The sequence below is a fragment of the Chiloscyllium punctatum genome, chromosome 26 (assembly GCF_047496795.1).
Source record: "Chiloscyllium punctatum isolate Juve2018m chromosome 26, sChiPun1.3, whole genome shotgun sequence".
NCBI lineage: Eukaryota > Metazoa > Chordata > Chondrichthyes > Orectolobiformes > Hemiscylliidae > Chiloscyllium > Chiloscyllium punctatum.
Window position 1 is genome coordinate 76351539 of NC_092764.1, and position 25241 is coordinate 76376779.

Genomic DNA, 25241 nt, shown 5'->3' on the forward strand with positions numbered 1-25241 from the left:
AAAGAAGCACTTCTTGCCTTGCTACTCCCATATCTTCCAGCAGCCTGGTTCCAAGCAAAATTGGCTGAGAATTAGCAATAAATCACCTATGCTAAATCTTAGCTAAGGGCCATGGAAGAAATTCAGAGAAAAGAATATTGACTGAAGGAAACACCAGAGAATGCACCAAAATAACTCTCAGGATCACATAATTATATACGCAAGCACTCACACTAAAATCTACACCTGCCACAACATGAAAATTACCCTACTGCCACAGTCTACAAAATGTTTAAAATTTAGAGAACGCCACGAGAAATTTACAGCTGGCTAAATGAAGATGGATGATTATGAAGCACAGCCATTTGCAGAGAGATACAGGAAATTTAAGACATAAGTCATGATTATGACAAAATTATTTTTAATTTAGAAAATTACGACTGCTACAAGAGTATTTTAATGACAATAATAGCAGATTGATAAAGCAATTGAGACTTGAAGAACTTCTACCAGGTCAAGTAAGTCTTTCAATGAATTTACAAACAACTGGCAAAGACACTTACAGCCCATGTGAACTGCTGTAGTGATGTAACTGCCACCATTATATACCAGATGTTAGAAGGTACTGGCACTCACCACAAAAAGCTCTTTAACAGCAGGAGCATATCATTTATCATTTTGATGTTTTATCCCACACTAGATTCAAAGGATTATATAGAAAACCCAGATGTGCCATCATTCATAATACACAAAGTTAAAGTCCCAGAATCCCTTTGTCTCATGCGTCTTCTTACACTGACTGATGCTTCGCTGGTTAATGTGTTTCACAAACTTTAGTGTTTCTTTATCTCGGTAGATCAAGGCCAGGGAGTTGTCTTCTGGGCAAAGGCTAAGTAACTGAAATACAACACAAACCATTAACAAGTTTTTTATTGAGTTAACACTTCATTTCTTCTTTTCCTCTTCTCCTCCATTCCCTTCTTATACTTGATCTCTGGTCAATATGAGAGGCATATGATAATGCCCAGCCTTTGATATTTTGCCAAGAGTTAGTACCTTGCTGGTATGTGCACCCGAGACCATGCCGAGTAATCCACATTTTGCACCTTCCCCTTACTGGAGTATTAATGCCTCATTTTTGATCTCCTTCGGTGGCATAATTCCATTCTCAACCATTTAGCTAAAACTAGAAAACCGACGATTTGATAATGACATTTGGAATCTTGCAACTCAATTTAGGGACTAATTTACAATACTTACAGACATCCACTCTTCCAACCCAAATTGTTAATGTGCCACGGATGTTTAAAGACCCTTTATGCAAGCCCACATTCTCCACTAGAAAGGATAGGTTTACCATCACTGGTTAGTGTCATCTACTCATTAGCTGCCTTACAGTTCCCAACTCAAATGAAAAAACTGATCATTTTAATTGCCATAAATGCAGAACGACTAGGCTGAACAGAGGTCTGCTTTTTGCTACTACTGACTGTTACTTGGGCAACCTGTCTTATTATTTCATCTTATTAATTTTGTATCAATTACAATCCAACACAAGTACAAAGAAAGTTAAGAAAATAATCCATTGTTCTTACAATTCTGGGACCCCACATTGCCCAGGTTAGCATTTATCTTGGATTACCTTTAGGGATCTTACAATTTCATCAATCTCACCACTTCACCATCATCTCCCACATGATATGTAGAGGCACACCAGGCAAATTTCTGTGCAATACTGAGGGACTAATGCACATCATAGGAGCTGTTTTCTGGCTACCTTCTCACGTACATATAAAGTACTTCATCGCAACATTTTGAAAAACAGTAGGGGAGTTCCGGAAAATACTTATCCCTCAACCAAAATTGCCAAATCTGGCTGTTGTCACTACTGTTTTTGGGACTTGCTGTGCACAAATAGGTCCTTCTACATTACAACTGTGAGTTCCTTTAAAACTCACTGCATTGATTGCAAGGGCCGCAGAGCATCCAGAGATCATGAACTTATGTAATTATAAGTTGTTACTTCCATTCTTCACTGATTTGAAATTGAATAAACATGGAGCATACCTCCTCATCTTCTCCTTTAGCAATGTATGAAGTAACACCACCAAATTCCTCATTCCAGCCTGAAACAGAGAAAAAAGTTGCATGATAACTTTCAGCTCCTTTTTTGATGCCTTCCATTTTCCTCCTGGGAACATAGAAAGAAGCAAAAAACCAGTCAAGCCAGCTACACCATTCAATACATTCATGGCTGATCAAATACTTCAGTGCCTTTTACCATTCTGTACAAATGGATAATCAGAAATCAAAGAATCTCTAAGTTAAATAGACACAAAGACTGAGCTTCCACAGTACGGAATTCCAAAGATTTGCAACACTGTGGGTAAAAAGGTTTCTCCACATTTCCGTCCCAGGTAGCATTCCTCTGATTTTTAAATTGTACTCATTGGTTCTAAACTCCCCAACCAAGGGAAACATTTCATCTGCATCTACCTTGTCCATCCTTTTAAGTATTTTATAGACTTCAATGAAATCACTTCTTATCAGCAAAACCCTAGAGAATACAGGTCCATTTTGCCCAATCTTTCTTCATAGGAAAGTAAACAAATCTGTTGACCTTTTGTTGCACTCCCTCTAAGACAATAATGTTTCCTGACATACGGAAACCAAAACAGCACACAGTACTCCACGTGGAGTATAAGCAAGTACTGACAGAAGTGAAACAACACTGCACTACTCCGATATACAGACTGTCTTTGCAAGATTGGTTGATATTCCATTAGCCTTCCTGCTTGCTGCAGTTCCATGTTCATTCCTAATGAAGGGCTAATGCCCGAAGCGTCGACTCTCCTGTTCCTCAGATGCTGCCAGATCTGCTGTACTTTTTCAGTGCCACACTTTTCGATTCTGCTCTTTAGCGTCTGCAGTCCACATTTCTTCACAGTTCCAAGTTAGCCTCCAGTGGCTTATGGACAAGAATTCCAGATCCTATTATACATCTACACCTTTCAACCTCTTACCATTTAAATGACATCTGTAAATTTGTTTCTCCAACCAAAGTGGAAACCATCACATTTTTCCACATTATATTCCATTTGCCATGGTCTTGCCCATTCACTAAAACTGTCCAAGTCCTCTTGAAGCTTGGTTTACATCTTCCTCACAACACACATTCCCACTTAATCTTGTATCCTCCCCAAATCTGGAAATATTACATTTGGTCCTAACCTCCAATCATGATGATATATTGAGACCAGCTGATCCAAGTACTGATCCATGATATACTCACTAGTCACAGCCTGCTACTGCTAATTGTTTCCTGTCTGTTCGCCAACTTTTAATCCATGCCAGTGCTTTACCTGTTAGATTTTCTTGGTTTAAGAATAGCTTAAGTATACTATGTCCACCAATTCTCCTTTATCCATTTTGTTCATAACACCTTCAGCCATAAAATTCCAACATGATAATCTGGTGGCCATCCAGCTTTCAAACAATGGGATCATACGGTTATTAAAGAATGATGGTTTCGAGAAGGTAAGCGAGGCTCTGACAATTATTCAGCTGTTCTTTCAATAGGCTATTCTGCTCCACTAACTGCAGCACAATGAAGCAAGAGATTCACGGAAGACAGCGCAAAACAATTTACACCTAATATTGCACAGTTTCCTGGAACAATACATTGTGGAACCAACTAGAAATAAAGTTATATTAGAAAACATATGTGCAATCAGACAGTTTACTTCTGAATCTCAAATGAAGTTTGAGAGTGATATTCTCCAGTCCCAAACAAAAATCTTAAATTTAAGCAAAGTCAGTTATGTGAAAATGAGGGGAGAAAAGTTGATTGAGTAAATAGATGAAAAGATAGGACAGTAAACAATTCTGAACCTTCAAGAAAAATTCATTCCATTTAAGAACAAAAACAAACAAAGAAACAATCATCTGTGAATCACTAGGAAGTTAAGGCAGGAGATGTTACCATGGGAAATGAGAAAATGACAGTAATGTTGAACAAATATCTGCACTGCAAGAATTTTTCTTGGAGTTAGGATCCTGACATTGAAACTATTTCTGGGTCCATACTGCATTCTGGTAAGGAAGCAATCATCAGTCCCAATATTCACTGAACTTGGCTCTAATCGACTGGAGTGGTGCTGGAAAAGTACAGCAGTTCAGGCAGCATCCGATGAGCAGGAAAATCGACATTTCGGGTAAAAGCCTTTCATCAGGAATACAGGCAGAGTGCCTGCAGGGTGCCTCCACGTTGCAGGCACTCTGCCTCTATTCCTGATGAAGGGCTTTTACCCGAAACGTCAATTTTCCTGCTCCTCGGATGCTGCCTGAACTGCTGTGCTTTTCCAGCACCACTCTAATCTAGAATCTGGTTTCCAGCATCTGCAGACCTTGTTTTAACCTAGAGTGGTTTAGTGGCCAGTAACTGGCACTGGGCAGAAGATGATGACGAGAGATTAAAGTGCAGGGTCAATTTAAAGCCATGACAACAGCCATTACCGTAACAAGTTAAAGGAAAGTAAAAGTAAATGGGAGGATTAGCGGAGCTGAAAAATGTGTTGCTGGAAAAGCGCAGGTCAGGCAACATCCAAGGAGCAGAAGAATTGACATTTCGGGCATAAGCCCTTCTTCAGGATTAGCAGAGGCCAAGCACCCATACCAGGGTTACAGAAGGGTTTTGCATTACTGTCCTGTGAATGATCAGCAAAAGTCATCAGCAAGACCCTGATGCGGTGTCACAAGAGGCTTAATAGGCGTCTTTATTTGGCCAGGTCAATGTACAGGACACATGGATGACAGGCCTTGAGGTCTGCAGCTACCGACATACACAGCTGCACAGCAGCCCAGGAACATCCTGCTCCTAAAAATGGGAGAAACATAGGTCAACAATAACCTCTACCAATTGCACACCCATTTTTTTCCATTTTATTTTGCATGCTTTTGTTTTACTCACACCTTCCTTTTAGTTTTGTAAAGCAAATGCTCATCAGTCCATCATTAATAGCCATTCCACACATTTTTTTTATTTGTCCCACTTTTACTTTACTTAACTCAGATTTCCTAATAAGACTACAGCTGCTCACATGTTCCTGCACTTCTAGCCACACCACTTCAATTTGACTGAGTGGCCTTGCACCACCATCTCTTTTTATCATTTTCCCTCTCCTGTTTTTCATGTTAACACAGACCTACACGTTTGGCATTTTCCTCACTCTCTCCACCTTAATAGATTTTAAATATTTCCTTTCATGGTTTTCCCTTTGCAGATGAAAGGTCATTGTGATAGTGTAACCTTCAGAACATTATTAACTGTTCATGGATTGAAAGAATCAGCAAAAGCTCTGCGTGGAATAAACCATTAAGAGACAACGACAATTGGAATTGAAAGCAATTAGCCATGCCTGGGAAAAGGAGCAGTCAAAGTTACATGAATAAAACCATTTTCACTGCTTGAAAATGTTGGACAGGGACTGCTCACACACAAAAACAAAAAAAAACTGCAGATGCTGGAATCCAAGGTAGACAAAAAGGAGACCGGATGAACACAGTAAGCCAGGCACCATCAGGAGATGGCGAACTCAATGTTTCAGACATAACCCTTCTTCAGGACTTTTCTGCAACACAGAAAAACAGCAGCTTGTGAACTCAAGTTACTCAAGCCCCACCCATTGTCTTGTCCTGACTGGAAACAGTTCAAACTGGATCAGCTCAGAGGAATGACATGAGCTGTAAATCCTTATTTGGTGGAAGAGTAATGAGGTAATCCTAATGATGGCTTTGGGTAAGATTAAAATGCAAAGACCCGGGCTCGGCAGGTGAGACAGAACCAATGAAGGTTAAGACACAACAATTGGGGAAGATATGGGGAAAGTGTTGTTACAGAATTGAAACAGAAAAAGAAATGAGCACGGGAATCCAGAGTTTAAAGAGTCCAGAATGAGAATAAAAAATATCATTAAGATACTCAAGTTATAGTCCTTTTTCACCAAGTCCATGCCTGCCAGTTTCAGAACATGGCACCACAGTGCCTCCACATGCTGGCCTCCCAAACCAGTCTGGGTTCACTCTGCTCCTACCCTGTCTCCAACTGCAATTTGGCTCCCAGCTCAGCCCATGCTCACTTTGCTGCTGCTCCGGCTGGAACTCTGCCCATGCCCCTGCCCCTGCCCATGCCCATGCTCATGCTGTTGCCGCTTCAGGCTCCAGCTGCGGCTTGCTTGTGGGACATGGCCTGCACTCGCTTTACTCCCCACTCTGGCTCCGCTTGTGACTTGCTTCTGTGGCTCGGCCCGCAATCACTCTGGTCCCCGCTTTGGGCTCGAGCCGCAATCGCTCTGCTGCCATTCTGGCCAGGACTCACTTCTAGGACTGAGCTCGCGCTCGCTCTTCAACAGTGACTCGCCTCCTGCTCTAGGCTGGTCTCAGACTCTGTTCTCCATTACCCCCAGTAAGGGTACGTTAGGAAGTTAAAAGTTTGGGGGGGGGGGGGGGAACGGAGGGGTGAGATGCAAGAAAAACCACAGTAAGAGCTTAATAAAGAAAAAAGACAAAGGAAAACGAGCTGGCAAGCAGAGGAGCTCCAGTTGGAGTGTTTTACCATGTCACCATCTTAACTGGAAGATTGCACTATAGAAAAATTCAAGGAGTTAATTGAAAGAAATTTGTGTTTTCAAACACAGTCAATGCCAAATGTGACACGAAACAGGGAAGCTACTTCTGTTAGGAAGGCAAGGTGCAGACTTGATGGCTCCAGAGGGGTAGTCAATACTGTGGATGCAAGAATCTGAAAGATTATCAATAATGTCACACAGCAAACTTGAAGAACAGAAAGTACTCTAAGTATTCAACTCCAGGATTCTTCAGTAGCAAAACTCCGAAGAACAACACTACATCAGGACTGAACCCTGGATACATCCAGAGATAGACGCTATTGTTTGGAATTTTAGTTGAATTCCACCATTAATCAGGTAATAGTCAAGTTGAGTTGTGAAACTTAATTTGCTTACTCTAGGGGTCTTATTTTGGTCACTACCTGCAATAAAGTTAAATAATTGTTTCATTATCAGATTGTCTGTGAAATTTCTTAATAAGTAGGCAAATTAATTAACTTGAGGTAATTTACCCAGAACACCATCCAGTTGTTAAAGTCTTTCACATCACAAATCAAACCGACTTGGGATGAGCTGCATTTTACTTGTTTTTCTTTCAAATTTTCAGCATTTTTTAAGGCAATCTTACAATCAGTTGTTTTTCCACCTTAAGTGATGAAGGTCATTTCATCCATTTTCATTTATCTTTACAGATACACTACATTACTCATGATTCAGCATTCAAGTGCTTATAAATGATTCTAAAGTGTTCATCTCCAATTCCCTCTGACATATACTGTTTACTATGCATAAAGAAAGTTTTCCTAACAACAATAATAAATTCATGTCTTTTCTGTTTTTATAAAATGTTTGAAATGTTTGGCACTTTCACAATGACACTGTAAAAATGATAGTTACATAAAACGTACTGCTAGACAGAGAACTATTCATCTTAACCTTGAAGTTTTGAAGACTGACCCACAGTCTCCTATACTCTCCCATCTCCCAAGTCATGGGTATTATTTAGCACATATTCAGCATGGAGTACGTGGGTGAGGGCTTTTGATTCAATACACGTTCACTAATATAACTTAGAAATGGAAAGTACACAATGCATCTGCCATGAATTTTCACACAGTAACAATTAATAAGTCTCAAGAAAAACAAGGTAAATGTACCTTTAGAGCAAAAGATGCAACTCATTAGAATGGGTCCACTGAAGTACTAAATCCACATGGATTAGCCATACCTCAACAAAAGTGGAATTGACTAGAGGTCATTCTGTTCTAATGCGACAGTTGCTTCTTCTGCAACTTCATGTTATAGAAAATCACACTGTAGAAGATCAATAACAGAAAATCACTATACCCCTTCAGTATCCAAACAACGTCCACAGTTTGTCAATCACGTTATAGCTGAAGAAATGTGTGTTATAGTAGAATGACCGGTATTGTTTATTCTTTACCCTGTATTTCGATTTATGTCTTTTGCCAATTTAGTTCTGCCTCTCATATTGATGAGATGTTTCTTCAAAAAAAAAACCAGCAAGTGGGTTAGCAATGGATTTTGATAAAATGAAACCATCAAGTCCTACCTTCACACCCACAGTACAACAGCAAATCAAGAGCAAACTCCGAATTTTCCACATTGGTATCATGGATAAGTGTGTAGTACCCATTTCTCCAATATCGCAATTCCCCTCGGCAAACAGGAACATTGGGATCTGAGAAGGACAGACACACAAAGTTCCTTCAAAGTTTAATTCATGCTTCTCAGATAGTGAAAAGCCATACCTTTATTGATCTGATACTTTTAATTATAATGAATTATGATATTTTATACATATAGCTTTCTTAAGCACCAAAAATCCTCTCTCTATCCCGACCCCCAACAACCTCCCAAACATCTGGAAACATTGGCACAGTTCCTCGACATGGCCAACGCAGATGACTGCATCTGAGAAGTAAATTTCCAAGATGCTGCTGGGCTATTAGGCCCAATAGACATGCCCAGCAGCTCAACACCAAAACAAACTTCAAAAGGTGTGATTCTGGAAAGGCACAGCCGGTCAGACAGCATCTGAGGAGCAGGAGAGTTGATGTTTCCAGCTCTTCATCAGGAATGTCAGCGTTTCCTCAAAACGCCAACTCTCCTGCTCCTCAGATGATGCCTGACCGGCTGTGCTTTTCCAGCAACACACTTTTTGACTCTGATCTCCAGCATCTGCAGTCCTCCCTTTCTCCCAAGACTAATTTCACTTTGTTAGGTTCTCACTAGCATCTGCACACCTCTGACACCATTACCTTCTCTAATCAGTTCCGTTTTTGATGCCTTTTGTTTTCCTCCTCGGAACATAGGAAGTGGAGCAGGCTATTCAGTCCATAAAGTTAGCCATTCACCCTACCTGCAAATTGAAATCAAACCATGTGGTATGTAATCTTAATGTTTTGTTCATTCTTACTTCAGACTAAGACCAACTCCAAAGAAGCACCCAGTTATGTCTTGAACACACCATGACCTCACCTCGTCATAGATTGATGTCTGAAGCACTGGGAGAAAGGGAGGACTGCAGATGCTGGAGATCAGAGCTGAAAATGTGTTGCTGGAAAAGTGCAGCAAGTCAGGCAGCATCCAAGGAACAGGAGAATCGGCGTTTCGGGCATAAGCCCTTATTCCTGAAGAAGGGCTTATGCCCGAAACGTCAATTCTCCTGTTCCTTGGATGCTGCCTGACCTACTGCGCTTTTCCAGCAACACATTTTCAGGTCTGAAGCACTGGGGTCAATATTAAACTAGCCCATATGCAAAGGCTTTAAAAAACAAATCTTTCATAGGCTATGAGAAACACTGGCAAGGCCAACATTTGCTGGTCTTCTATAATTAATGTTGAATAACTGGAGATGAGCCATCATTTTGAACTAGTGTAATTAATCCAGTGTGATTGCACCCTCAGTGCTGTTAGGAACAGTTCCAGGAAAGGTGTTGAATATAAAACAAACAGAGTGGCGAGTAATACAGGCATGAATGCAAAAATCGCTTTTGTGCCCAATGCTGTCTGCTTCCCAAAATGTAGATCAGGTGAATATTTTCCTCAATGTCTGCAAAAGCCTCACCAGATCTGTAAATTCCTGCACGTCTTGTCTAAGGACTGATCTCTACGATTCAATACTACACCAGAACATGGCATTTAGGTCTCTGGAACACCTTATCTAATTCATATTAAGCCATCCAGTGACATATTCAATTTTGAATTTGTGAATGTAGGCATCTAAAATCAGAAATTTAACTGAAATTATTTTACTGAAATTATTTACAAATGCATTCATATGTTATTTCTGATCCTCTAATATCAGTCATTCATCTACTAGAGTTCAGAACGTTTTTCAGTGAAGCTTACTTTTGGAACTCTCCCCTGGATCCTCAATTTTCTTTGGTTTAACATCTTCTCCCTCATTTGTGTCATCTTTACACTCTGTTGAATCACATTTGTTTCTTTTCTCAATGCTAGAACACGTGTGTTCATGGCCATCATGTTCCTCTATTTCACTCTCCTCTTCATCTGCATCATTATTGGAGGCTGCGAGGAAATGCAGTTTTAAGCCAGTAAAATTGGACAGAAGCAGGAACATGGCTTCAGAGGAGAACAGCTCCATACATTTGGCAAGAATGTCAGGGAGGCTATCTTCCTCTGCTTGATCATAGCATCTATAAAATAAAGATGTAATACCACATTACGAGTCATATACTTGGGAAGTAACAGAACCAGATAGCAGCATTTCAATACAAAGACGGTCACCTATTTTAGTGGTACAGTGGAATCTGTCACTGTTCTGAGGTCTGCAATATACTTCAATGTCACTTAGGCTTCCCATAACATTGAAGTATTGAAAATTTTGGTGACATAATTTAACATTAGAAGGACATTTCATGTATATGAGGGCAGAGAAGCAAGCAGACGCTAAGCCTTTAGTTGAAATCCAATGAAAATGGGCATGAGTTACCAGTCAGACCATAAGCATGTCAGACTATGGCAAAAAAGGAGGTAGAATCAAGAGAGAGAACAAAAGGGGAAGACTATCTCCACAGCCAGGTTCGATGAGGGTCTACAGGTTTTGGAAGGATGTTAGGAAAAAGATTTCTACTCAGAGGTTGATGATGATTTGGAACACGCTGCTTAGGATGGTGGCAAAGGCAAATGGCCTCACATCCTGGATGAGTACTTGGCATGTCATAACATTCCAGAATATGTGCCAAGTGCTGGTAAGTGGGATTAGGTTGAAGGTCAGTGCTGAAGGGCCTCTTCTGCATTGTATGATTCTATGAACCCAAACAGAACAAGATGCCAGCCTAAGATCAAAAAGCAAAGTTTAATTTTCATGGCTGTTAATGTCTGTTTGTCAAATCAACCAGAATATCATATTATCATGACAGACCAAATGGCAAGATAAAAAGGTTCCTCAAGCATGCTATGAACTACAACACAGTGATATGACTTTTCTTTGAAAAGACAGGTGGAAATATGTAAGTTCCCCACCACAACCCAGCTGTGTATGCAAAAGCTTGAGTTTTCTTCCCATCAGATCTGTTAATTCAGAGTGAGGTAGTGGGTTACAAAAACACCTCCCATACAAATAGTCCTCAACTGTACAATCACATAGAATTCTTCACTCATACTTTTGTGAGGAATGAAAGGAGAAAGCAAGTCCATTATACAATCTGACAAACCTACTAGCACGGCCTGTGAATCACATCTGCTTTACATGGGGAAAAATGGGTTTGATATTGAAACTGAAATATTTAATGGTTTTACATTTATATACTGTTCTGCAAACAATGTTTTGTTTCCTAAAACAAGGAAGTAGTGCAACAGTGCTGTCCTCTCCTTTTCCAGGTTTAGACCTCCAGAATTTGTTAGTAAAATGGAAAATTACAGAAATTTACTGTTGCATCTGCTCCACCGATGCTTCTTCTCAACACAAACTGCTGGTTAACTGAGCCTTTAATCAGTTTACAGCTCCAATGTCAATAAGTGCTAATGTTCTCAGAGTTTTGATTCACTCACCTCTTGTTGGCAGGTCCTCTTCTCTTCCATTTAATCTCTGAGCCTTGCAAAGCCTCACAAACCATCTGAAATGTTTCTTTCTACGTAAGTGGAGGAAAATGTAACAGTTACAGGGTGCTAACAGTCATTCTAGTCCATTTCTATGGTGCGTCATTCGAGAAAATAAACCATCTACTCCATTGAAGAGCACATCAATGGGGCAGTGGATTGTGCCCCTGCTTCTGAACCAGACGTTCCAGACTCAAGATCCACATCAGGACTTGGTGGCCGCTGAAGAGGAGTTCACAACTAAGCTAACAAATTGAATGTCACCTTGTTAATCCTCATAACAGACATCAATTGCAAGCAGTAAAACAATAATACTTCTGGTCAGGTATGTGATGTAAAGAAATTGGAGCCTTGGTGGTCATTATCCATTGGTGCAGGATTCAATATGCACATAAAGATATATTTTGCCACAGCAACTCACACTCCTTGAGGGCCAGTTGGGTCAGTTGGTTAGACACCCAGCGTGGATTCCACTAGTGCCAATAGCATGGGGTTCAATCCCCACTCCAGTTAAGATGGATTCAGTACCTGCCTTTTTACCTTCCCATGATGAGGCTGTGACACACTGGGACAGAACTGCCTTTTGGGCATCAAGCTGAGACAAGAATAGTGCACGGCTCATATCTGTGGTATCAACTGAATACAGTTCATCAGCTGGGGGTACTTTGGGTTATTCTGTGATCAGGAAAGGTGCTGTGTTAATGCAAATTCTTTCGAAGTAAACTGATCTACAGAAGCAGAAATACAGGCAAGATCACAACCAGTGCATTCAACAATTTGCAACTCTATGACTCCATAATGGTAATTTAAAGAATGGCAACTTTTCTTTGAGCTCCTTATGAATTTGATACTGCAACATTCCTTTTATCAAGTATTACTCCTGCAAGTGATCTGAGCACATTATTTTTCAAGGAGTTGAGCACATACTGTGCAATAACTAGTCCTATGGTACAGGACTAAGAATTGTAACAATAGAATCCACCTCACATGTGTATTTCTTCACTTTCTCTGAAGATGTACCAAATTAATCTGGCTGAGGCAAAAATTGCTTCAAACACCTTAGCAATCCCATGCAATTCAATAAGTTTGAAAAAAATTGGTTTACTTTAAAATCATACAATGCAGTTTCAAATAAGAATACCAATAAATGAACCCTAGTCTACTTCAGTGAGTCTCCTTGCTTGATCTGAACAGAAGAATACTCCTGCATTCCATCTTACAATCCTGGGGCAGTCTTCACCCTTCAGTCTTATGTTTACTACAACCTTCTTGACTGGACAGTTAGTTTCCAAATGCCAGTCTAGCTTTCAGTGTCTATACTTCTCCAATTCCAGTGCCAACTTTGGTCAAAATCTAGCATCCTCACCTTCCCCACAAGACGAGACTCTTAAAATTAATATATCACCACTATAAGTGACAAACATTGTATAAAAATAAATCAACTCTGAATAAAATTGGACACCTCACACCAATAGCTGAACAAACATAGAATTTACCTCATTGCAAATGACACTAAAACATGTCCATTTTACTGTATAGGCCACACATATGTTTTTACAAGGGTTCTTGCCTTTCTACCAAATCAATCCCAGAAGTTTTCACCTTGAAAAAATTCTTCAGAAGTATCTCTGATTCCTCCTCAAACTCTTCTTGGATGTGGGCTTGAGTTGAAACATCTAGGTAAATTGGATTGATCCAGTCATAAAGAATTTTTTCCTGAAATGTAATGAAAGGAAACAAACAGTTTATCTTATTGGTGAGGGGGAGATGCCAGTGTTGGACTGGGGAGGACAAAGTTAAAAATCACACAACGCCAGGTTATAGTCCAACAGGTTCATTTGGAAGTACAAGCTTTCGCAGTGCTGCTCCATCATCAGGTAGGTAGTGGAGCAGGATCACAGGACACAAAATTTATGACAAAAGATCGTAACGTCATACAATTGATGTGATATATTGAACAAACCTAGATTGCTGTTAAGTCTTTCATCTTTTAGAATGGGTTGCAGGTTTTCGGTTCGTAATATGTAAATCCCAGAACTTCTTTCCAGTCACATTCCCAGGATAATTTACACACACACATACAGACACAGACACACATACACACATTTATGGGCTGAATTTTCATTTGCAGAATTGTATTTGCAGATAAATTCTATTTTGTTGAAGAAACACACAATCTGCAGACAGTCAATGCAGGCAGTCAATCCATGTGAGATTTTATAAATTCCCACTTTGGAAATAGAACCAGTCTGACTCAAGATTGGAATACAAACAGACTCTAACCTTACACCTTTAATGCACTGTCTGAACTGAGATGTCACTTTTATTTGTAAAACCTTAAGTTATCTTGGGAAAGTAACTTGAAAGAAGTTTTGGGATTTACATATTAATGAATCAAAACCTGCAAGCTTTTCTAAAAGATGAAAAACTTAACAGCAATCTAGGTTTGATCAATATATTACATCAATTGTATGATACTATGATCTTTTTCTATAAATTTTATGGTCTATGATCCTGCTCCACTAGCTACCTGATGAAGGAGTAGTGCTCCGAAAGCTTGTAGTTCCAAATAAACTGTTGGATTATAATCTGGTGCTGTGTGATTTTTAACTTTATCTTATTGGTGGCAGTGCAATTATGGCACCAATGTGTCAGCATCCTGCTCTGCTCTGTAACAGCATTAATTCTTGATTGTGCTAAGTATTTACCCTAAGCATTGGAAATCTTCAACTTTTTATCTGTCCCTCTGAATTTCAAACCTTGCTTAAACCTACTACTTTGATAATTGGTTATTTGTCCTAACTTTGTGATGTGAAGCTCCTGAGAAGCACTTGCCCATTTTACTATGTTAAACATAGGGGCAGCACGGTCACTCAGTGATTATCACTGCTGCCTCACAGCGCCAGGGACGTGGGTTCGATTCCACCCTTGGGCAACTGTCTGTTTGAAGTTTGTACATACTCTCGGTGTCTGTGTGGGTTTCCTTCGGGTGCTCCAGTTTCCTCCCACAGTCCAAAGATATGCAGGTTAGGTGGATTGGCCATGCTAAATTGTCCACAGTACCCAGGGATGTGCAGGTTAGCTGGGTTAGCCATGGGAAATGTAGAATTATCGGGATGGGGTAAGTGGATGGGTCTAGGTGGGATGTTCTTCAAAGGGGTCAGGGTGGACTCAATAGGCTGAATGGTCTAATTCCGCACAGTAGTGATTCTATGATTCTAACATGCTCCATCTGCAGAAACTGTTGCTATTGGTGTTCTTCCTGCACTGCAACTTAGCCTGCAACTGAGAAGTTCTGGAACTTTTCACAAATTAATAACAAAATAAGATACTCATATGTGAACACAGTGAAACTGTCTTAATTATCAAATAATTAGATAATTTCCAACACTAACATAAAGATGCAAAGGTTTCCTGTAAAAAAAGGTTGGGCATTGCACTAGATTTTATCCACTTGCTAGTTCCAACACATTTTGGCAGAGATCCCAAATAGAATAATGGTGAGAATGTAGCAGTTAAAGGACTGAAATATGAAATGATCACTAGCACATGGATTCCACTTTGCTGGTTAGTAAAGACGACTAAAGTATAGTGTTTGCTGAAACATTATCATGACACCTCCATGGAAACTGAGAACATTATGTTGTTTGGGGGTGAGGTGCAAGATCTGTAAGAATAGTAGTGGTAGACCTAGAAGAGCAGTGGGGGAGAAGAGCTGTAAGAGATGATGAGTCACGGGGTACCTGTAAAAGATGGGGTGAGGATAGGAGGAGCACTCACTATGGATTAGACTGGGTTATGAGGAGAATTCATGCAATTAAAAGATAAGTAACACCGACCATTTTTACAGCTGCAGGAGCCTTGAGTAATTGAGAACATGGAAACAGTTTGAAAAAAATACATGGATTTGAAGTTTCTTCACAGCTGTTCACTATGCCAGAGCTCCATGGCAGTCACTGCTTCGTGGAAGCTTACAAACCCAAAATCTCAGTTTACAATCGTATTTGGGCACACAGACCCCTCTTTGGAAAGTATGGAAGTGGAGATTGTTCAGTGAATCTTCAAATTCTAAACTAAAATGGAAAATCCAACGAGCAACAAATCTAAGACATTTCTACTGTCTCAGGGTACTTCTCAAATTCAAAACTGGAATATGTGCTGTAATTTACCATGAGATCACTGGGTTTGTAGGATTACATTTTGAGGACAGGTTATATAAAGATGACTTGTATTCTGTGGAGCATAAAAGACGAAAGGATGATCTGGTTGAGAAGCTTGAAAGGTTAAATGAGATAGTGTAGAAAAATTATTTCCTTTGGTGAAGGAAATCAAGAATATGGAGTTATAATCTTAAAAATGAAGCGAGTCTATTTAGAAGGGAAAGCAGGAAATAGTTTTTCGTACAAAGGATACGAGAATTCTGGAACTCTCTCCACCAAGGGATGTGGATGATGGGTGAATGGGAATTTTAAGCATGAGGGGACATGGGTCTTGCAACTTGTCTCCTCTGCCTAGTGGAATTGAAACTGAGTCTGAAGAGTTGAAATAGTAATATATTTCATAGCTGCATTCAGCTCCTATTCCCCATACGCATGCCAATTTAATCAGATTGAAACTTTAGTATACTGGTTGTGACCAAGAATGTACACTTACATCACTTGCAATATGTGGATATCGATGAGAAAGAGGTTCGATGTAACGAGCTGGCCTCTCCAATGACGGCCCATGGAACCAGCCGCTAACAGAGAGGCGACACTTCTCCTCCGACAGAACTTCAGACACCTGATTAGGTAAAGTACACAGCACAGCATTGAGCATCAAATTGTAAAACTTGGTGAAATATTCTGCACACTGCACTAAGAAAAGAAAATGCTGCCTAATTAATTCTCATGATAACAATGAGTGTTTTTGCAAATGGCAAACCCTCCTGCATAAGAAATAAAATACTGACAATTCCTATTATACCTTGCTATGTGATAAAGAAACCAAACCAGTGCAAAAGCTACAAATCACGCTTGTAACGTCAAATGGTAGTACACATTGCCATTCAAACCCCAACACGGTCATAGTCAGATGTTGAATTGGAAGCAAGCATTGTACCATTTCTGACATTTCTACTTAAGTTTGAGTTTGTTGTTTTGAGGAAGCATAAACAGAGACATGCCACAGTGCTGCATTGTCCGCACTGCATGTTGCTTTCGTTGTGCAGAGAGTAAAACAGAAATAGTGAGTTAAATTCGACTTCAGTGAAGGGAGGAGATATTCTTTCTTATTCTATTGTTTCCACCCTCTGTAAATGACTCTTACTTTGGCCTGGGAGATGAAAATGCTTGGTGAGTGACAGTAAGTTTTCTACTACATCCATCATAATAGCCATGATGAAGTGCCGGTGTTGGACTGGGGTGAACAAAGTTAAAAATCACAATGCCAGGTCATTGTGCAACAGGTTTGTTTGGAAGCAATAAATCTGTTGGATTACAAGCTGATGTTGTGTGATTTTTAAACTTTGTCCATCATAATAAATCTTTTTTAAAAATTTGACAGATGGCAAATCATTTTAGTCGGTCGACTGTACATCCAGCAATATAATGCAAAGTCATAGACACATCATGTGTTTCAGATGAACACATTTGCAGGCTGCACAAGCTTCAGCACCAAGTTTTGGAACTTGAGTGAAAGTCAAGAATCTCCCACAGGCACGCACACACACACAAGTATAGGATAATAGACATGAAGTAGTTGACTGAGAATGCTTAAGCAAGGTTTATTCAGATAGAACAATGTAGTCTACTGACTATGTTGAAATGGCCAACAGCTCTGTGACATTTCAGTTAGACCATGTGTCCTAACCATTAGGAAGCTGGCTGACACAATTAGACAGGACAATAGGACAGGAATAGCTGACAAAATAGACAGCTGATTATTTGATAAAATTCTGATTAAACCAAACTAAAATAAGAACACATGCTGTGCCCTTAGGAGTGACCACACTAGAAAGGAAGGTGGAGACAAACTGCTGACGATTGCTAGACAAGTTGTTTATTTCTGTATATAAAAATCTGTAACTCGTGTTCATGAATTAGTGTGACTCCAGTATTCCTGCGTGTCCACCTGGAACTCCTCTCCCTGCATTTACTGGTAACTGCTCGTAATAAACCGTTCGATTCGCTTGAACAAACTGCGTCAGCTCCATGCTGTTACTGCCAACATGAAGGTCGCTCTTAAATGAGCGATAGTTCAAGTCTTTACTGCACATCCACAGGCAGATGCTGGTATGGATAGCATGTTTAGGAGGTGGAAACACCACAGTTTAGAAGTGTCAAACAGCAGGGAATGGGTGACCAGGATGTGATTTCAGAGATCCATGCAGACATTCAAGGACTCCTCCAAGTTCATTTTGCTGTATATCATTTTGGACACTGGTGAGGGTATTGGTACCTCAGGAGCATGCAGCCACAGCTGAATTGGTGGGACCACAAGTGGATCAGATGTACCAGGCAAGAGGGGACATGTTGAGGGAAAAAAATGTGGGAGTGAATAGAGAGAGGGGATTGCATATTCTGCAGAGCAGACAGATGTTCCTGTGGCATTTGACATGACTTGAGGACAGTACATTGTCTTTTTACGGCCAAGGTAAAGTATGATACAAAATGGCTGCAGGACATTCTTCTGGGATAGGGTAATCCACATTGGTACCAATAACTTGGGTAGGAATGGGGATGAGGTTCTGAAAGAAGATTTCAGGGAGCTAGGTAGGAGTTTGAAAAGCATGACCTCCAAAGCAGTAATCTCATGTCCCAAATACCATCAGGCATAGACATCGGACAGGGGGGCAAACCCAAAGCAAGGAATGGGAGGTAGGCATGGGAGTGACTCTGAAATGTAAGGAAACAGGTTAAAACGTGCCACACATAAAAATGACAGTATTATTACCATGTCGAAAGAGTGTATGGTCACTTTAAGACAAAGCGCTTTTTTGAGTTTAAGGTACAGGAAACACTGCCAATATACAGAAAAGCTGGAAGACATAATAGATAATGTAACAATTGGCTGTTAAATGGATAAGGTAAAAACAATGACTGCAGATGCTGGAAACCAGATTCTGGATTAGTGGTGCTGGAAGAGCACAGCAGTTCAGGCAGCATCCAAGGAGCAGCGAAATCGACGTTTCGGGCAAAAGCCCTTCATCAGTAAAAAAGGCAGTGAGCCTAAAGCGTGGAGAGATAAGCTAGAGGAGGGTGGGGTGGGGAGAAAGTAGCATAGAGTACAATGGGTGAGTGGGGGAGGGGATGAAGGTGATAGGTCAGGGAGGAGAGGGTGGAGTGGATAGGTGGAAAAGGAGATAGGCAGGTAGGACAAGTCATGGGGACAGTGCTGAGCTGGAAGTTTGGAACTAGGGTGAGGTGGGGGAAGGGGAAATGAGGAAACTGTTGAAGTCCACATTGATGCTCTGGGGTTGAAGTGTTCCGAGGCGGAAGATGAGACGTTCTTCCTCCAGGTGTCTGGTGATGAGGGAGCAGCAGTGGAGGAGGCCTAGTACCTCCATGTCCTCAGCAGAGTGGGAGGGGGAGTTGAAATGTTGGGCCACGGGGCGGTGTGGTTGATTGGTGCGGGTGCCCTGGAGATGTTCCCTAAAGCGCTCTGCTAGGAGGCACCCAGTCTCCCCAATGTAGAGGAGACCGCATCGGGAGCAATGGATACAATAAATGATATTAGTGGATGTGCAGGTAAAACTTTGATGAATGTGGAAGGCTCCTTTAGGGCCTTGGATAGAGGTGTGGGAGGAGGCGTGGGTGCAGGTTTTACAGTTCCTGCGGTGGCAGGGGAAAGTGCCAGGATGGGAGGGTGGGTTGTGGGGGGGTGTGGACCTGACCAGGTAGTCACGGAGAGAAATGGTCTTTGCGGAAGGCGGGAAGGGGTGGGGAGGGAAATATATCCCTGGTGGTGGGGTCTTTTTGGAGGTGGCGAAAATGTCGGCAGATGATTTGGTTTATGCAAAGGTTTGTAGGGTGGAAGGTGAGCACCAGGGGCGTTCTGTCCTTATTACGGTTGGAGGGGTGGGGTCTGAGGGTGTTGGAGGGCATCTTTAACTACGTGGGAAGGGAAATTGTGGTCTCTAAAGAAGGAGGCCATCTGGTGTGTTCTGTGGTGGAACTGGTCCTCCTGGAAGCAGATACAGCAGAGGCGGAGGAATTGGGAATACAGGATGGCATTTTTGCAAGAGGTAGGGTGGGAAGAGGTGTAATCCAGGTAGCTGTGGGAGTCGGTGGGTTTGTAAAAAATGTCAGTGTCAAGTCGGTCGTCATTAATGGAGATGGAAAGGTCCAGGAAGGGGAGGGAGGTGTCAGAGATGGTCCAGGTAAATTTAAGGTCAGGGTGGAATGTGTTGGTGAAGTTGATGAACTGCTCAACCTCCTCGTGGGAGCACGAGGTGGCGCCAATGCAGTCATCAATGTAGCGGAGGAAGAGGTGGGGAGTGGTGCCGGTGTAATTACGGAAGATCAACTGCTCTACAACGAGACAGCCATAGCTGGGGCCCATACGTGTGCCCATGGCTACCCCTTTGGTCTGGAGGAAGTGGGAGGATTCAAAGGAGAAATTGTTAAGGTTGAGGACATCTAAGTTGTGGTTTTGACAAAAATTCAAATCTGACCAACTGATTTAAACCAAACACTCAGTCCTTCAAAGCCAATCAAATTTAAAACCTGATGATGTTGAGAGCCTGAACCCAATCAGACTATAAGAATTTCAGGTGTAATCAGGGGCATAAAAATTAGGGCATTTGAAAAATTGGTCAGAGGAACTGCTATCAAACATGACAGCACATGTCATCTGAAAGGGCCCTCAAAAAGAAATGTCTCAGAAGACACTGTCTCTCAAAGATACGTTTTCCAGTAAAAGCAGTAAAAAGTAAGAGGACAACCGAGGAAGAAGACATCAAAAATGGAAGAATGGAAGGAAGCACCAGATTTGGAAGATTGAAAGGAAGACAACTTTCGAAATTATATGGACTTTGAGAGATTAAGTTGATTTAATTTTAATAATTGTGGTACTGGAGCAGCATTTTCTCCGAGTGGGGTAAGATAGTGATTAGTGAAGAAAAAGGGGGCTTGGACTTGTCAATAGTCTTTGTTTAGTATTCACCGTTAGAGTTAGGAAAATAAATTGTTATTTTTTTCTGGAAACTGTGGAAAGAGGTGTTTTCTTTCACTCACTCACACTTTAAACAGGTTACAAAGTGAGGCAAGCTTCTCTCGGTATTTTAGTTTTAATTAGCAGGCGGGTATGACCTCTGCGTTATAACAATATTTAAATAGAAGAGTGTATTAAATCAAACCAATAATCTGAGGGCATATATCGCTAATGTAACAAACGTTTTGCTTAAAGAGGGCAGAAGTGGCAGCTCAACATCCCTACATAGCAAGTATTCAGCGAGGACAGCGAAAGGGATTTAAAGAGCCGAAGGTGGGGCATTATCAGTTAAAGAATAAATCCCTCAGTTATGATGAGGGATGATACACTAATTGAAGCTTGAAATGAGGCCATATGGTTTGAGCTCAGAAACAAAATAGGGGCAGCCAAACTGCTTGGTATGCACCTAGCTAGGACCCTCAAATCATGGGAGAGAGTTAGAGAAGCAATTTTTTCAGCAAGTTGCTGAGTGCAAAAACAATATGGTAATATAGTTGGGCATTTCAATGATCCAACCAACAATTGGGATTCAAACAATGTAATGGGCATAGGATGCACAAATCTCCAACTATATTCAAGATAACTTTCCTAACCACCAAAAAATATCCCAATGAATACGTTCTAATTCTAGAATAAGTCTTAGGAAATAAAGTCGGGCAGGTGAATGAAGTTGTCGTGGCTGACAATTATGGAGGTTGTGATCATAATACACTTAGATTTAGCATCATTACAAAAAGGGGCAAATTAGATGAGGAATAAAATTTCAAAATTGGAGGTATGCAAACTTCACAGAGCTGAGAGATGATCTCAAAAAAGTGGACAGGTTACAACTACTTGAAGGAAAGTTGGTGGCAAATCAGTGGGCAGTATTCAAAAGTCAGAACCTCCAGCCACAATGTAAACATGTGCCCACAAAACAAAAGTGGCACCAACAAATCTAAACGCCCCTGGTTATCCAGAAGCATGCAGGGTAAAGTAATGCAGAAAAGTAGAGCATATGTCAATCTCAAACAAAAAGTAATACTTTAGGAAACTTAGATAATAACGAAAAGAATGGGATAAAGTGAAAAAAGAAATTAGAAAGGAAAGAAAGGATATAGAAAAAATATTAGCCTGTAAAATTAAGGAAGATCCAAAGGTGCTTTATTGGCACAGTTAGAGGAGAGGATGGCAAAGGAAAAAGTTGTGCTGATCAGAAATGCACGTAGTAACTTTTGTGTGGAGACAGAAAATGTGGGCATGGTTTTTAGTGAGTATTTTGTTCCTGCCTTCACAAAAGAGAAGGATGATGCAGAAATTCCAGCAAGGTAGTGTTGGTTTCAGCAAAAATCTCCATATTCTGAAATACTATTCCAAAATCCTGGACTTTCCAAATAACTTTTAAAAGTAAAAGAACAAGGTTGGCAGCTGGGCTGGGCTCGGGAAAATGCACAAGGTACAGAGAGAAGTCTGGAACCATTGTTCAACCCGAAAATCCAATTCACACACTCTCTCTAAAAGAACAATCAACCAGACCTAAACCTCATCCAGGAGAAAGTGAGGACTGCAGATGCTGGAGATCTGAGTCAAAAAGTGTGGTGCTGGAAAAGCACAGCCAGACAGCATCGTATCAGTGACCCCCATGAGGGAACAAAGTTGTCGGAGCTCCAGAATTACTCATACCTGGGAGTCACAGAGACAGTGACCCTGTGAGGGAGCAAAGTACAGTGGAAGCTGCCTGACCGGCTGTGCTTTTCCAGCACCACACTTTTTGACTTAACCTCATCCAACCCAGACTGAATGGAGCTTTAGCAGATCACCTTCAACCAATATTCATGCACAGTGATACCAGATATTCCACTTAATCAAAACACATTCACACCTACTCTTCATTATCAGGAAGCCAATTGACCCCAAAAGGGAACATTATAAACACAATGGCAACACAGATTTGAGGGGAAATAAGGGGGCACGCAGTCTGTATAAACTGCTAGCCCTGATGTGGGAGAGAGAGCTTTTTCCAACATCAAGCTCCTGCAGAAACAGTTTCCCCACAAGCTTTCAGCCCCAACAAGTAGCTTCGAAACCAAGTGGTTAGCACTGGTGCCTCACAGCGCCAGAGACCTGGGTTCAATTCCCGCCTCAGGCTCCTGACTGTGTGGAGTTTGCACATTCTCCCCGTGTCTGCGTGGGTTTCCTCCGGGTGCTTCGGTTTCCTCCCACAGTCCAAAAATGTGTAGGTCAGGTGAATTGGCCATGCTAAATTGTCCATAGTGTTAGGTAAGGGGTAAATGTAGGGGTATGGGTGGGTTGCGCTTCGGTGGGTCGGTGTGGACTTGTTGGGCCGAAGGGCCTGTTTCCACACTGTAAGTAATCTAATCTAATCTAATCTAAACCACAGAGAAGCTAAATCAGGAGGCCAAACCAAGAGCACCATCACAACAAAGGGCATTTGAGAGGGCCAGCCAAGCACTATCCAGCCAACCAAGCACTAACCAAACAAGAGCTGCCAGACACAGGCCTGTTCAAAGCCAAGAGAACCAATGGCAAGAACCCAGCAACTGGACTTACTTCAACACTGTGTTTTCCCCAGTGGTGAGGTAAAACTCTCAAGACACAAGGTTTCTAATCTAGCCAGCAGGGAGGGGAAGACAGGCAGTGACAGTGAAGGGACCCCAAGGATAGGAAACCTGAAGAAAGTGTCTGTGATTAAACTGAAGAGTGTTTAAACCTCTGTTTAATTTGATGGTGAATGTAATTACTGTACTCTGTATAACTGTGTCAATTTCATTGTTTTATCACATTTGACTTTTTATTTCTCATATTATACTTATCTGTTTGGAGCTAAATAGGGATTCTTTTGCCCTGAAACACCTGTCTACTGCCTATTTCATTTTACATTCCTTAAATAAGTCCAAAGTCAGAACCTAGGACCTGGGGATGATTCGAATCACCTAAAAATCAGGAAATTACTGATCACAAACCAGAAACCCAACAGTACAAATTACTAGGATGAAAAGTAGCTTTGTCTGTTAAAAGAAACAAGGAAGAAATACCAGATGCTTGGAAGTTCATTTACTAAACCTCATTAGATCCAGGCAAGATGACAGAGGATTGGACGTCTGTGAATATAATTCTGTTATTATTCAAGGATAAGCAAATAATTATAAGTCAGTTATTGACCTGAATACGAGCAAATTACTAGAGTGCACGTGAGATAGAACTGATTGTTACTTGGAAAGGCACATATTACTCAGAAGTAGTCAGCACAGTTATGTTAGGGCAAGTCAAGCCTTATTAATTTAATTGAATTTTTTGACAACATAAGGAGGAAGGATGAGGGTAGTGCAGCGAATGTCATCAATATGAACCTTAGTATGATATTTGACAAGGTCCTAAATGGCAGACTGTTCAGAAAAATTCAATTTCATGGGATACAGGGGAATGTGGTGAAATGGATCTGAAATTGACTCAGTGGTAGAAAACAACAATTAACAGATGCATAAGGAACGGCAAAGGATTTCCAATGGTGTTCCATAGAGTTCAATATTGCTGTTTGTGGCATATGTTAATGATGGATTTAAGGATTGGAAGCACGACTGAGAAAATTGCACTCAACGTAATAATTTGCCAGGCAGTGAAGAGGATGACTGTCCACTATAGGATGATATCAATAGTTTGTCGAGTGGTTGGAAATATGGCAAATAATCCAAAGAACTATGAGTTTATGCATTTGGTGGGGGCAAACAAAGAAAGGAAATAAATGGGATGGCATCAAGAGGGGTAGAGGAAGGGAAAGATCTTGGAGTGGATGTTAACAGATCACCATAAATGGCAGGACAGGTAGATAAGGTGATAAAGAAAGCATAATGAGTGCTTTCCTTTATTGCAGGAGGTACTGAATACAAAAGCAGGGATATAATGCTGGAACTATTTAAGACACCGGTTAAGCCACAGCTGGAGATTTCTGGACAGTGCTTACAGGAAGAATATAATTGCTCTGTTGACAGCACAGTGGAAATTTACAAAAATGTTGCCAGGATTTGCATTTATAAAAAAAAATTGGATTCGCAAGCATAATTTCCTTTAAAACAGAGGAAGCTGAGGGCTATTTAAAATGAGGTGTACAAAATAATAAGGGGTTTTGATTACAAAGACAAGAAAGACCTGTTTATCCATGCAGAGAGGTAACCGTCAGAGACCACAGGTCTAAAGTGACTGTTAGAAGGATCAGCGTGCACATTAGGAAAAATATTTTGATAACAAGTATTGGAATTTGCTATCCAGTTCCAGTAATATAGGTGGAAAACCTCATTTAGAAGGAAATTCAATCTGCACACGAAGTACTGTAACCTACAAGGCTATGGACCATGTGCT

General features: G+C 40.9%; 1 protein-coding gene across 1 annotated transcript in view; it reads right to left on the reverse strand.

Moving 5' to 3' along the window:
- Positions 1-383: 383 nt before the first annotated feature.
- The window catches only part of ogfod1 (2-oxoglutarate and iron-dependent oxygenase domain containing 1), a 36790-nt gene continuing 11932 nt past the window's right edge, over positions 384-25241 (reverse strand). Inside the window, exons 7-13 of the mRNA XM_072547686.1 lie at positions 16347-16475; positions 13296-13409; positions 11646-11725; positions 9981-10288; positions 8179-8307; positions 2047-2105; positions 384-876 (exon numbers count right to left, since the gene is read on the reverse strand). Of these exons, the coding sequence (XP_072403787.1) occupies positions 715-876; positions 2047-2105; positions 8179-8307; positions 9981-10288; positions 11646-11725; positions 13296-13409; positions 16347-16475 (981 nt within the window). The 3' untranslated portion in view covers positions 384-714. The remainder of the gene's footprint in view (positions 877-2046; positions 2106-8178; positions 8308-9980; positions 10289-11645; positions 11726-13295; positions 13410-16346; positions 16476-25241) is intronic.